Source organism: Cebus imitator, unplaced genomic scaffold (assembly GCF_001604975.1).
Source record: "Cebus imitator isolate Cc_AM_T3 unplaced genomic scaffold, Cebus_imitator-1.0 Scaffold179, whole genome shotgun sequence".
Classification (NCBI taxonomy): Eukaryota; Metazoa; Chordata; class Mammalia; order Primates; family Cebidae; genus Cebus; species Cebus imitator.
The window spans coordinates 1,665,446-1,680,009 of record NW_016107494.1 but is presented as its reverse complement, the minus strand read 5'-3'; the positions used below and the strand labels follow the sequence as shown (position 1 = coordinate 1,680,009).

The following is a 14,564-nucleotide window of genomic DNA, read 5'->3' as shown; positions in this document are numbered from 1 at the left end:
TTATCCACACGTGATTACCTAGTGAGAAAGGGTGAACTGGGGAGAAAAAGGCTTACAGGACATTTGTTATTTACTCAGGTTGAAGTATCCTAAGTGATTCTCCTTAGAGCTGGTAACTAGCATCCTAACTCAATCTCTCCCCACTCCCGAGGAGTTTCTAGGTGTGCCCAGAGTAAGGGAGGAGGCCTATGGTATAAGACTTCATAGGGGAATATCCTGTTTTCCCTAAAGGGGGTGCCTCTAATTTTGAATAACCCCAAGGGAAGTGCCTGCACCCACTCTAATCTCGTTTCCCTAAGCTGTTTTTGATGATCCGGTTCATTTTTTCCACTTTTCCGGAATTCTGAGGTCGGTAGGCAGCGTGCAGTTTCCAGGTGATACCCAAGGTCGTTGCTGTTTTCTGGACTAAATCTGCCACAAATGCTGGTCCACTGTCTGCTCCGATGTTCAGTGGCAGTCCAAACCTAGGGATAAGATTTCGAAGCAGCACACGGGTTCCTTCATGGGCTCTTTCAGTCCCATCCAGAGTATATGCACACCAGGACCAACAAATACTTATGTCCCCCACACTTGGACATGTCAATAAATTCTACCTGGAGATCTTCAAATGGAGCTGCCCCATAAGCTTGAATTCCAGGGGGAACAGTTGGACCCTGCCTCGCGTTGTGCTGCCAACACGTAATGCATCGCTGTGCCACAGTTTCGGTTAAGGCTGCTAAGTGTGAGATGTAAAAGTACCGGCCCAGCATCCTTTCAAGTGACTCTTGACCTAAATGAGTGGTCTCATGTACGGCTGGTAAAACTGCGGCCCCCAGCAGCTGTGGTACTGCTATTCTTCCATCTGGCAGTTTGATCCATTCTTCTTTAGTCAGTTGCCCCCTTCTGTCTGGAGAAAGTCTCTTTCCTCCTTAGAGTAAGTAGGTATTAGATCAGGGATCTGGGGAATGAGCAGGGCTGTAACTGCTATTCAGTAGGGTGCACATCCTGCCTTACAAGCTGCTGAATCAGCTTGGGAATTTCCCAGGGCCCGGGAGGTGTGGGCCCGCTGATGTCCTCGGCAATGCACGACCGCCACCCTCCGGGGCTTCCAGACTGCTTCTAGCAGTCGCAAAATTTCATGCTGATACTTTATTTCTTTCCCCTTGAAGTTAACAGGCCCCTCTCTTTGTACAGTGCTCCATGTCCTTGGAGAGTCGGGAAGGCATATCCAGAGTCGGTGTAAGGTTTACAACCTTATCTTTACTCAGCGCTAAGGCTTGAGTTAAAGCAATGAGTTCAGCCTTCTGAGCCGAGGTGCCCTGAGGCAGGGATTTGGCCTCGATTGCAGTGTCCAGAGTTAGCATGGCATAGCCTGCACATCTTTCCCCTCATGGATTGACAAAGCTGCTCCCAACCACATACAATTCCCAGTCTGCTACTGTCCATGGCTGGTCCCGAAGTCAGGCCTGCTGGAATAGACTGTGTCCAGGACTTCAGCACAGTTGTGTTCAACCGGACCCTCTGACATTGGGAGCAAAGTGGCGGGGTTCAAGGTGTTGCAGACTTCAATGGTGATACGGGGATTTTCACATAGCAGGCCCTGGTATTTGGTCAGCCTAACATTTGATAACCAGTGGTGCCCTCTGGTATTCATTAGAGCAGTTGCTGCCAGGACCCTTAAGCATGGGGGCCATCCTTTGGGAACTTCGTCCAGCTGCTTGGAGAGGTAAGCTACAGGCCTGGGCCAAAGTCCTACTGTTTGGACTAGGACCCCAACTGCCACTTTTTCTCTTTCTGCCACATATAATGTGAAGGGCTTTGTTAAATCAGGCAGCCCCAAAGCTGGAGCTGACATTAGTTTCATTTTCAGTTCCTGATAGGCCTGGCGCTGCTGGGATCCCCAGTCAAAGGGCTCCTTGTCTCCACCCTTTGTCACATTATAGAGGGGTTTGGCTAGTACTGTGAAGTTGGGAAATCCACAATTTACAAAACCCACCGCTCCCAGGAGCTCTCTCACCTGCCTTTTAGTCTCAGGTTCTGTCACTTTGCAAGCGGCTTGCTTCCTCTCTGCTTCTAGGCTGCGTTCCCTTCCAGATGGTGAGCCTCAGATACTGCATTGCTTTTTGGCAAAGCTGGACTTTCCTTTTAGACACTTTATACCCACAGTCCTCCAGGTGCTGACGTAAGGCATTTGTTTGCGCACCCGACTGCCGTGGGGTGTCCCAATAGAAGGTTATCAGCATACGGGGCAGCATGCAAGCAAGAAGCTTCTGGGAGGTGGTCACAGGCTGATGCCTCCCCAAGGACGATGAGAGGGTTTTTGAGCCCCTGGGAAGCTGGGTCCAGGTGTATTGAGTGATTACACCTGCTTCTGCGTTTCTCCCATTGAAATGCAAAATAGTTTTTGACTTTCAAAAGCCAGCCTGATGCTAAAGAAAGCATGCTTTAAGTCCAAGCAGGTGAACCAACCATCCTCTGCTGGCAATAATCCCAGCAGTGCGTATGGATTAGGCACAGTTGGGTGCAAAGTCACTGTGGCCTGATTGACCAGGCACAAGTCTTGTACTGGTCTGTGGTCGTTGGTCCCTGGTTTGAGAACAGGCAAGAGGGAGGTGTTCCATGGAGACTGACGAGGAACTATAATTCCATAGTCCTCTAAGCATTTTAGATGGAGCTGAATGCCTTCTAGCGCCTCTTGGGGAACTAGATACTGCTTTTGTCTAACTGGCTGAGCCCCAGGCTTTACTTCAATGAGTACAGGGGCCTGGTTAATTGCCAGCCCAGGTGGATTGTCCTCTGCCCAGACCCTAGGCCATCGTTTTGCTAACTCAGGCTCTATTTCCTGGTCTGGTTTGGTTAAGAAGAGTCTCCACTCTTCCTCACGAGGCACTCTGAGGGCCACTATGACCCCAGTTTTAGGCAATGCCAACAGTAAGATGCCATTCTCTGTGAAGGTTAGGGTCACCCGTAGCTTACTGAGCTGATCCCTTCCTAGCAGGGGCAAAGGGCAATCAGGCATGTATAAGAACTGGTGAATCACTGCATGCCCCCCAGCTCACAAGTCCAAGGCAAACAGAAGGATTGTTTTTCTGACACCTCAGTAGCTCCAACAATGTCGGTTGTATTCTTCGATGGGGGGGCCACGGGGTGGTTACCACCGAATATTCAGCGCCTGTGTCGATGAGGAAGTCAATGGCCTTGCCCCCTACTGTCTTCCTGACCATGGGCTCCTTGGGAGCAATGGAGCCTGGTCTCCTTCAGTCCAATGGTCCTTTCATTAGATTGAACAGAGCCCCTTTGCTTTTGTCTGAAGCCTCCTGCTCAGGGTCTCCCTGTTTTCCCATTAACCGTAGACATTTTTCCTTCCAATGTCCTATTTCCCGACAAAAAGCGCACTGGTTGCGTTGTAGGCATGGACGGGCAGACTGGGAGTCCTTCCAGGAACCCCTCTCTTCCCGGCCTCTTGGGGGCGCTCCTTTAATCGTGGCAGCTGTCAAGTCGGCATTCCGCTGAGCCTGGCGCTCCCTTTCTTTACGATTTTCCTTCTGGCTCACCGTTTCTCAGTTTGCAAACACCTGGTTAGCTATTTCTAATAACTGTGAGGTATTCATGCATGCAAATCCTGCCTGTTTCTGCAATTTTCGTCTAATGTCTTCTGCACATGGACTAACTTATGCCATATTTATCATATGTTGGTTTTCGGGACTTTCAGGATCAAAAGGAGTGTACATGTGGTAAGCTTCACACAGCCTTTCATAGAATTGGGTAGGGCTTTCCTCTTTTCCTTGAAGAACCTCAGAGACTTTATTGTTTGTTACTCTCTGGGCCCCTTTTTAAAATCCTTCCAGCAAGGCTTCTCTGTACCGGATTAGCCTTTGCATGCTCTCCAGGGTGTTTGGATCCCACTGGGGGTCAGTTCCTGGTAACTGGACCCTGACATACTCTTGGGGGTTCTGGTAATCTGCAGGAACATGCTCCTCCAGCCAGTTAGAAGTGGCTTGGAGTATTCTCTGCCTTTCATCTGTGTTAAAAAGATGCATAAGCAGCTGATGGCAATCAGCCCAAATGGGGTTATGAGTCTGAATAATAGTTTGCAGTATTATTGAGAGCTTGGGGTTTCTTGGTATAAGACAGGTTATTACTTTTCCCATTGATAAAATCAGCCGAGGTGAACTGTAGGTATGTGAAAACACGCCTTTCTACCACGTGGCCATCCTCGTCCACTCCCATGTACCTCTTAAAGGCATCTGCACCCCGGCCTTGGGTCACAGACGGGCTGCCAGAGGGGGAGTTTCCTCCAGGAAGTGGGCAGCAATTGGTGGAGTTTTTCCACACTCTCTTTTGTCTGGGGGATTTAGGGGTGTGCGGCTCTGGTGGGGATGCCAAGGCTTCCAGCCCTGGGGCAGGGAGTCCTTGAGGAGGAGGGGGAGGTGTTATCGACAAAAACTCTTCTGCTGCTGGGTCGACCAAAACCTTAGGAGTTGTTCTTGCCTCTGAATCTGCCTGGACCTTAGGAGTCCCCATCTCTCAGCAGTGAGGGGGATGGTGGTTTCTAGCAGTCTGTCCCTTGGCTACTAAAACAGTCGCTGCCTGCTCTCTTAGCCACTTTGGAGGGTTTAAAACTAACTGCAACCACGAGTCTATGTATGGAAATTGATTGAGGTGTTCTAGTTCACCGTATATAACCTCATGCCTTACTTTGGAGACAAGGGACCTGTCTAGGGTCCCCTCTGGGGGCCAACTGACCTCAAATGCTGGCCGTTCTTCTCTACATAAAGCCCTTAATTTCTCTGGTGTCATAGTTACTTTATAACTCCCACTAAATCCCTTCTTCAAAATTTTCAGCATGGTTTCTAAAGGGGTGGGCTTGCTAAGGGAGTGACCCTATTAACACTTCAAAGAAACAATTCCCACTGTTAGGAGAGAGTTAGTTCACTCACAGCAGTTCCTGTTCCCACCTAGTAAGACGCAGCACAGAGCACTCTCCGATTTACGTTCACTTCAATCCTTTTACAATGCCCAGAGGCTTCTTCACTCAGCCTTATGTGGCTGTCTCTAATTCTTTTTTTTTTTTAGTTTATTTTTCATTTTTTTAACTGCATTTTAGGTTTTGGGGTACATGTGAAGAACATGCAAGATTGTTGCATAGATACACACGTGGCAGTGTGATTTGCTGCCTTCCTCCCCTTCACCTATAACTGGCATTTCTCCCCATGCTATCCCCCCCAACTCCCCATCCCCCATGTCATGAGGCTTTTCCTAATGGGCCCAATACCTTTTACGACTGATGAGTCCGGCTGGACACATCTACACACACAGACGCACATCCGATTGCTCTCCTTACAATTCGAAACCATAAGCAAAAAGCTTCCAAAGTTAGTTACAGAGAGAGCTACCTTCAAAAGTGTCAATCTGGCACCCGTGGGTGATCGGGCCATGCTTCCAACCAAATGGGGTGGGCTACTTTCCCGGGTTCAATCTTACCAAATTCAGTGTTCGGGACTTCCCAAAATACTCGTTCCTCCTCGGTGTTCAGCCACTGGGTGGATCCGCACTGCAGGGCCTCCCTGCTCCGCTCTGGCAAGGCTTTTCCACCAGGCAAATACCTGCCCAGGAGCGCTCTCAGAATGCATCACCCCAGCGAGCAGGAGTCCCCCTGTAGGGATGCTCCACGGGGCTAGGCAAACCACCTAAGAGACTTTTTCCCACCGTCTGCTATCCGAGACTCACTTCCCGGCCGACGCACCAAAAATGTAGCAGGAGCGGCTGCGGCAAACAGATCTCTCAGACACCAAATCCAGGAGGAAGGAGGGTTTATTCGGCCTGGAGCAAGGTGGCATAGTTGCCTAACAGCCAAGCTCCCCTAACAAAGGAAGGTTCTGCCTTTATATAGGCTTATACTTTAGATGTTACACGTGGAAGAATCTTAGGTTTATAGCTTTACATATGAAAAGGGTCTCAGTTTACAGTCTCAGGAATTGCATATCAAAAAGGTTTTGGTTTACAGTCTCAGGAATTACATATGAAAAGGTTTCGGTTTACAGTATTAGGAATCACATATGAAAACTGGAAGTTGATCTGAGATGCCTAGGTCTCCCTCTTCAAAACCACAGTTTCATGGAGAAACCATGGAGATGTCTGAATCATTGATAAGCAGTTAACACACTGGCCCAATGTTGGAGGGCAACCATGTCCTCCTCCACCATATGAGATCTCTTTCTTGCTCCAGTGAAACAGTTTGCCCGCAGCATGGCAGGCTTTCTAGTAGGGTGCCTGACAATTCCCCAGATGCCTCTTTAAAAATCAGAAGCCGCACCCTGCCCCACCCAGTCACAGCCAAACGGAAAACATAAATAAAAGGCTGTAGCCTCAGGCTTGTGGTTATGGAAGGAGCCTGGAATGGACAGGAAGCACTGCCAAGGTGAGGATCCTATTTGTCCTTCTTGCTTTCCCCATCTGACACACTGGTGGGGCTTGGGGCCACAGGCTGCTCCTTGGGGATATTGTCTCCAGCCTTTGATAGCTTCTTGGCTCCCTGGCATAGCTCATTTAAGTTAAATTCTCGGATCACATTCTCCTCAGAGAAGGTCCATGAGACAGCTCGTCCTTTCTTGCCAATCTGCGGCTGCTGCATTACCTCCTTGCCACCTTGGAACAGGATCAGCGTAGGGAGTTGTTTGGTGAGGGGTGATGCGCTCACTTCGTACCGTGTACTAACATCAACATAGCGTCCAACATCCACCTTCCCAAAGTTTAGCCCTCAAGTACAGTTGTACTTGAGGGAGAGGTCAGCATAGATAGGAGCAAATGATTGGCAGTCATTAGGCCAATTGGCAAAGAACTCCACAATCCAAGTGACTCTCTTGTCCCATTCTAGTTCGTCATCAATGGTTTTAGCATTGAAGTACTTGATATTCTCAGGGCCCATATATAGTAGGGGTTTGCACATCATCAGGAACACTACGCAGAGTGTGATGTAAAGAAGGCCCATGCGAATATCCAAGCGGAAGAAAAGAACTGCATGGGCCACTTTACTAAACATGAAAATGTTGCCTATCTATTGCTCCACGGTGATGGATCTGCAGTGCTTCATCATTACAATGGCACTGAGAAGCATCAGGATCTCCACTTCTCTCCAGTCAAAGTCACATGGGTTGCCGTCTTTGCGTTGGGTGGGCAGACCATTGCAGAGCAGTGGCAGTTTCCTGATGAGTAGGAAGGCAGCAGAGGGCAGGGCCAACAGAAGGTAGTAAGGTTGGGCCAGCCATCGTGAAAGTCGCGGCACAGAATACACCAGAGCAATTAGAGGTGCCAGGACCACCATCTTTCCGGCCGTTAAGGCCGGGGCTCATTGGCATTGTAGCAACAAAGTCCTTCTTCTCTGAGAAATCAGACAATGATCAACTCTTTGACAGGACTGAAAGAAAATGAAAATTTGAGTACCTGTTATTCTATTAAGTGCATATGTATATGTATATATATGTACATGTCCTCATTTAATTCTTATATCTAAGTATACCCTATCTATCATCCCCACTTTTACAGATGAGCAAACTAAGGCTCAGAGTCATTCATTAATTTCCCTGAAGTCAGGCATTGGTATGAGAAAAACTAAAGTTTGAACCTGGCCTCATCTTCTCTATAGCTCATGGCCTTTCAGACACAACATGTTACCACTGAGAAGCAGCTCTAATGAGGCTGAGGGAGCCAGAAGAAGGCTACTGTTTCTCGTAGGGTCTGGGAGGATGGAGAAGGAAAGGCCTTCCATCACTGGGAGAGTTCCATCAGCTGGTAAAGGGAGGGGAGGCCAGCACAATCAGTACCTCAGACAACCTTCCCAAAAGGACCGAGGAGCCTTCTTGGAACCAGTTACTTGGGTTTCTCCTTTGCAGTCCGCAATCTTTGGAGCTCATTCCCTAATTTATCAAATAAACATAGATGCCTGCTGTTCCCTGACTTTCTAACTTTCTGGGTCCGAACCACAGGAGAGTCTGTGGCTAGAAGAAGTTACTGCTGAGAAAGTTCTGTTAACATGAACTTTGCTTGAAGCTTAGAAAAAAGTCCATCTGCCTACTTCTCCAGAAAAGAGGCCACTGTGCAAAATCAGGGCAGAGTCATTAGAAGATGCTTAGAGTAGACACGTCAATGAAACTAGGCAGCCAATGTAGTCAAAGGGATGGAGCTGAAGGAGCAGGGGCAGAGTGGGTGGAAGTCCTGGCTGTGCAATTTACTAGCTACATGGCAGCAGCCGTCACGTTATTGAACCTCTCTGAGCTGCAACCTCCTCATTTATAAAGTGGAGGTAATAATGCTTACATCTCAGGGTTGTAGTGAGAGTGAAATGAATGTATGTGAAATGCCCAGTATATAGTAGTTGCTGACTAAATGGGAGCCACATCCAGTCATCCTCACTCCCAGTAGTGGTCTGGAATGGGCCATTTCTGACAGTGAATGGTTGAAACTGTGACTTTTTATGTCATCGTCTCTACCGTCACAGACTCCTGCATTTGTCATCACCAGAAAAGAAAAAGAGCACATGGTTCATCCCTCCCTTATGTTGATTTCAGAAAGACATAGAAGGAGTGCTAAAACATATCACCTCGTCTTCACAATTCTTTCCACTCAACCTCTCCCAATCCTTTGACGGGTTTTTTTAAAAGCTGGCTTTCATTTTTATATGACAAAAGTAAAACATATTCTTTGATGTAAATGTAGAAAATATAGATAAGGCAATGTTCCTATAATCCAACTGCTGAAAGAGAAATATATTTTGGTGGACATCCCAATCATTCCATGCCTACATAGACTTTATAAAATATTTGCAAGTGTGATCATATTGTATGTACTGCTTTTACTATATATTGTGAACCTCCTTTTGTGTGGATATACCTATTTCTGTAACACAGGTTTTAATGATCGTATGTCCATTACGTGAGTGTGCCATAATTTATCAACATATCTATCATTTTTGACCATTTATGTACTTTCTGATTTTTCACTGTTATAAACAATAAATATCCTAATGCTACACCTTTCACTCACGGTCACAGTTATTTCCTTAGGGTAAATTCCTGCAAGGGAAATTGGTGGCTTTGAGGACATGTAATATCCCATCCTTTCAGCGCTCCCCAGCATACAGAGTGAAGAAACTGAAGCACATGCGAATCCCGACGAGGCTGACCGCAGGGCGGCAGGGAGAACTTACACAGCACGGGGGCCCGTCAACAGGATCCTCCATGTCCACAAACCTCAACCCAAGAGGGCCTTATAGTGGAAGCAAAGGCTGTCCTTCAGCACCAACCCTTTCCTCCTGAAACAGGAAAGGAATATATATTCTCAGTAGCAGCTGTCACCCAGTTTTACCAGTGAGAGATGCTAAAGAGGGCCTGGGTCTACAGGGAAGCGAGTGGAAATTCACCTCTTCCAGTGCATTCATTCCCTTAAGGATTTGTTGGTAAAAGGAGGAGGAGGAGGGCTTTCCTTCTGGGGTTCCCCACAGTAACAGAGCATCCCACTTGTTTTCCAGGTGGGATGGATAGCAGGGTCTCAGGCACAACCAGTAATGGAGAGACAAAACCAGCGTATCCAGTCATGGAAAAGAAGGAGGAAGATGGCACCCTGGAGCGGGGGCACTGGAACAACAAGATTGAGTTTGTGCTGTCAGTGGCCGGGGAGATCATTGGCTTAGGCAACGTCTGGAGGTTTCCCTATCTCTGCTACAAAAATGGGGGAGGTGAGAGCCCTCATGCCACCCCATCCACTCCTGGAAGGAAGATACTTTCATATTCTGGGCTTACGGCCCCTCTGGGACTTCCATAGATGCATAGAATTCTGGAGTTAGAAGGACACTTAGAGGTCATTAAGGACTCTCTGTAAGAGACTAAGACCAAGAGAGGTTATGTGAGTGGCCCAGGGCTCTTTCTGTTTTAACATGGCATCGTAGAAATACGAGCAGAAGATTTCTACGACGGCCAGTGGGTTAGGAATATCCCCTTGCTGATGGGTAAAGCTTATGGGGTTGGGGCTCCCAGGTCTGATTTTGTAGTGAGACTGCATGGGGCCTGGAGGAATGTGGAATACAGAGGTAGGTCACCAGGGAAAATGATGAGAGGAGTGGCAAGTTCATGGGCCACAGGACTTGAGGCCCTATAATGCAACACCTACACTTTTGCAGGTGAGTAGGAGCTGCTGAATGCACCCAGCTTCAGTCTCACCATGATTTTAGAGACAGAAAGCCTTCAATACAGAGCGGAGTGGTTGGGGCTGGGGAGAACACAAGAGATGCCCTGGGCCCATGGAGTCTGGGTCCCAGGTCTGTGGCAATTGGGGATTGGCCCTGGGTTGGAGGTTAACTTGAATGTTTCCAGAAGGATGGGAATGGGCTGATGTGCCCCTTCTTCCTAGGAATTTCTGGCCGGTGGCCTGAAATCACAGGACTTTGCTCAGTTTGCACTGTGAGGGAAGAGGGAAGCCCTACTCACTTTTTATCTAGTGCTGGATGCTCCACATGCTTGTTTAGGAATTTAGGCCTGAGCACCCTTCCTTTGGAGAATCAGGAGAGACAGAGCCGGCCCAGGGCGAAAGCAGGAGACTTGGGGACTAAGCTGGCATTTGGACTCTGGGTCTGGAACCTGGTAACCAGCTTAGCTCCTCACGTGGTAGAGAGATTAGGAGGTGAGCAGCTTTCCCCAAGCCTCTCTGGAATTGGGTAAAGGTTGGCCTGAGAATTAGCAGGAATGGCACGAAGAGGTGGGAGTGAGTGCCTTCCAGGTCTAATGCAAACCACTGGCTGGCAGGGGAAAGTGGAGGGGAGCAGTGACTGGAGTGCGGGGGATAAGGGGCTCTCCCCAGTCCTTTGTCTGGCAATGTTTGGGTCCCAGGGCTCTTTGGTGAGTCTGTGTGGGCCTGGGAATGTGTTGACTGTGTCTTGCATGGGAAAAGAGCACTCATGGCCCTTGGTTGTTCATGTGGGTCCTGTGTGGGGAGGTGGAGGCAGCAGGGTGGCGGCTGAGGTCTCCTCTGTGGGTAGAGCCTACCTTCCAGCCCGCTGATTCCAGTGGAGGGTCCCGACAGGTTTGGGAGTCCTGCCATCCAGTCAAGTTCTCTCTGCTTAACCCTTACACCACCTACCCATGACTTCTTCCCTTATCGAGTGCAGGGCCTGAGCACTCCTCTTCCCTGTTTGCTGATGGATGACAGCAGCTGGAGGGGAGTGTCCTGAGGGGCTGGGGAGCTGCAGGCAGGGGCCCAGGTTTGCTCTGGAGGGCGTGAGTCACCCAGGGCCACCGGCTGGGTTAGTGAAACGGCTCCTCTGCAGAGGGAAGTGGGCCGATGAAGGATGTGTGTGGTCAGTAGAGGAACCTAGACCTGCCTACTTTTCTGTTTTTTCTTTTGGTGTTCCCAGCAGTTTAACCTTTCTGTCATCAGTTAACTTCTCATTTCCCAGGCAAAGCAAACTCCTACAGAGAATGCGCCTTTAAACTTCATCTTGTCATCTTCCTGTCTCTTTGCCTCTTCCTGAGAGAACCCTTTGCTGCTGATGTGGGAAGAAGGCTGGGGAGAGTGGAGTCCCTGTAGATCGCTTCCACCCCTTTCCTCCTGGTTTAGTGCTTTTATTTGAACTCACTATTCTCAGGTTAGGGCCTGGGCTCCTGGGCATGGGAAGAGTGTTCTGAGCCAGCCCTGGAGAGGATGCTGGGGTACTCCAGGGTGTGCTGTCCTCCGGTAGTGTATCCTACTTCTGGGCCCTTTCTTTAAATTCACAGCTCCAAGTAGCTGTTTTGTGCTTGGTGGAAAGGGGAGGGTAATCAAGGAATTTGACTGTAGTAGTATTTGTTTAGTGAGAAGCTCAGGGATGAAGAAGTCCTCAAAGCACAATTTTAGCTCCAAACTAAAAATATAAGTGACATCTTCTTTGGTTTCCTCCAGCATCAACATTTGGTAGATCTAATTTGAAACAAGTTCCAGAGCAGGGAAAGGGCTGAGGCAAGGCTAAGGTAGAACACAGACGGACAGCTGAAAACCACAGCCAAAAGGCAGGGAAGCTGAGAAAGTGATCCAAAGAACACATCTGAGATCAGAAGCAACAGGGAGGCTTTTAGGGAGGTGAGTGAGAGGGATGCCCACCTCCATCATCTCCTAGGTAAATAATCTCCCTGCTGTCCAGTACCTGTGGCTGGTCTACCCCCAAGCACCTGCTTCATCCCACTGAATTTCCAGTCTCTGTCAGTTGCCTCGCTGCATACCCAGCCAAGCCCTGAGCCTTACTGTATTGTTCACCAACAAATACTTACTGAGTACGTGGCATATGCCAGGAATCGTTCCAGGTGGCTGGGATACATCTAGAAACAAAACAGACCAATTCCCTGTCCTCATAGGGCATACATTCTAGAGGAGGGAGACCAAAACCAAACAGTAAATGGGATAAATAAGTAAATTAGTTGGCATTCCAGAATTAGTGAGTGCTACAGGAAGAGAACAAGGAGAGCTGGGTAAAGGAGATAGGGAATGTGGGGTGTGGGTGGTGGCAATTTTTAAAAGGGTGGCCATTGAGAGCATTTGAGCAAAGGAGTGACAGAACTGGCCATGTGAGTGCTGTGGGGCGGAGGGGGAAAGTGCTTTTCTCCAGGCAGAGGAAACAGAGGTTTAAACAAAGCCGGAGCCTGGCTGGCTTGTCTGGGGAGGACTCAAGGCTGGAGCTCTGCGAGGGAATAGAAAGGGAGGTCAGCGAAGCAAATGGGCTGGGGACAGGGAGGGGCAGATCAGGGATGGCAGATTGGCCACTCTCAGACTTCGGCTTCTACTCTAGTGACATTCAGACACAGGGCAGGGTTTTGAGCAGCAGTAATCTTACATTTTAAAATAATCTCTCTAGCTGCTACGTTGAGAACTCAGTATAGGGGAGTGGGGGCAGAAGGTGACCAGTTATCAGGCAAAAATCTTGGAGTCATCCTTAATTCTCTCCAGCTCTCGTAACTACTGACTTTACCCAAACACCTAGGTCCTGGAAGCTCCCTGGACCCTGGCTGCTGGAAGAGTGAGTAACTCAGCACCCAGAATGCCTGGGACTAGAGTCCCCCCACAAGATGTGCAGGACCCGATCACTTCTCAGCCCCTCCACTGCTACCACCCATCTAAACAAACCAAGAGTTTTCACCCAAGAGACTGGAAGGAAGGAGTTGCCATTTACTGAGATGTGGAAGCCGTGAGAGGCCACGAGGGTTTTTTGTGGTTGTTTTATTATTTTTACATAGAGACGGGGTTTCACCATGTTGGCCAGGCTGGTCTCAAACTCCTGGCCTCAAGTGATCTGCCCACCTCAGCCTCCCAAAGGCACAGGCATGAGCCACTGTGCCTAGCCCCAGAGGAGCAGGTTTTGAAGGGAAAATAAGGGGGTAGATTTTGGGAATGTTGAGCTGAGGTTTCTATTAGATGCTCAATCAGAAATTGCAACCGGGTGGTAGCATGTGAGTTTGGAGTTTGTGAGGGAGATCTGGCTGGCGGTGTGTATTTGGGCATCATTAGCATTTTGATGGTATGAGAAAAGAAAGAAAGGACCTTTGGTGGGTCTGGGGGAAGACGAGAAACCAGCAGAGGAGACAGAAAATGAGAGGCTGGTAAAGTAGGATGAAAAGCGAGAGAAGGAAGGACTTTGGAAAGCCAAGTGATACAATTATGTCAGGGAGGAGGGAGAGATTAACCACAGCAAAGGCTGCAGACAGGTTAAGAAAATGAGGAAAGGAAATTGATTGTTGGTTTTAGCAGCTTGGAAGTCATTGATGACCTTGAGAAGAGCAGTTAACAGTGGAGGGCTGGGGGCAATGACTGATTAAAATGGATTGAAGATAATGAGGGAGATGGGGAGAAAAGAATTGAAAATGTAAATGTGGGTTATTGGGGCAAAATGTGGGAGTAGGTAAAATCTACCCCTTCCTTGGGTATTTCCCTCCTGGGCGGGGGGAGGCCCCTGTGAGTCCTGAGTAGCAGTAACAGTGTGCCCAGTGTCGCGGCAGCCTCGGGGATGGGGCCCTGAGCTGGAGAGGCGGCTGAAGAAGCTGTACATTTGAACTACTCCTCCAGCCCTCCACCCTCACCTGCCAGGAGGGAAAGCAAATATGGTTTTCTATTAGGGCCTGCCCACCTGAAGCTCCAGTCGTGGGACGAGGAGATGCTGGATAACGCAGGAGGCATGATGTGGGAAGAAGGTGGCGGGAGAGGATCCGGTGATGGGACTCTCCATAGCCAGCAGGGAGTTTAAATCACCTTCCTGCCTATCTCAGCCCAGACGAGAAAACTGCCAACATTGTCAGTTAATTTCTAAGTCCAGGTTGCTGAAATGTCACTGGGGCAGAAGTTACCTATGCCAAGAACCTTTGATTTTTCTGCTAGTCTCAGGACACCAGCTGGACACCACCTTTTATGAGGACAGGCCCTCTCTTCCTCCCTGTCCCCTCCAGCTCCTCTTCAGAGCCTCGGTCTTCCAATACCCCGGTCCTGGGCACTTCAGGACATCCAGTACCCCGGTCCCGGGCACTTCAGAACGTCCAGTACCCTGGTCCCGGGCACTTCAGGACGTCCAGTACCCC

The 14,564-nt window shown here is 49.0% G+C and overlaps 2 protein-coding genes and 1 pseudogene across 7 annotated transcripts in view; 1 reads left to right on the top strand and 2 right to left on the bottom strand.

Annotated features, from left to right (window-relative positions):
• LOC108315772 (sodium/potassium-transporting ATPase subunit beta-3-like) overlaps nt 1-5,819 on the bottom strand; it is a 13,601-nt gene extending 7,782 nt beyond the window's left edge. The window contains 2 exon segments of the mRNA XM_037744553.1: nt 4,214-4,391; nt 5,726-5,819. Of these exon segments, the coding sequence (XP_037600481.1) occupies nt 4,214-4,391; nt 5,726-5,819 (272 nt within the window).
• SLC6A13 (solute carrier family 6 member 13) overlaps nt 1-14,564 on the top strand; it is a 49,484-nt gene that overhangs the window by 2,297 nt on the left and 32,623 nt on the right. For 3 of the 5 annotated variants that reach the window (XM_017545403.2, XM_017545402.2, XM_017545404.1), the window contains exon 2: nt 9,506-9,712. The exons of the other annotated variants lie outside the window; for them this stretch is intronic. In XM_017545403.2, the coding sequence (XP_017400892.1) occupies nt 9,511-9,712 (202 nt within the window). In that variant the 5' untranslated portion in view covers nt 9,506-9,510. The remainder of the gene's footprint in view (nt 1-9,505; nt 9,713-14,564) is intronic. 5 annotated transcript variants of the gene reach the window in all.
• LOC108315828 lies at nt 6,094-10,555 on the bottom strand (annotated as a pseudogene). The gene is made up of 2 exons (XR_005202927.1): nt 10,461-10,555; nt 6,094-7,396 (listed from the first exon to the last, which is right to left on the bottom strand). The product of XR_005202927.1 is annotated as a thioredoxin-related transmembrane protein 2-like (transcript).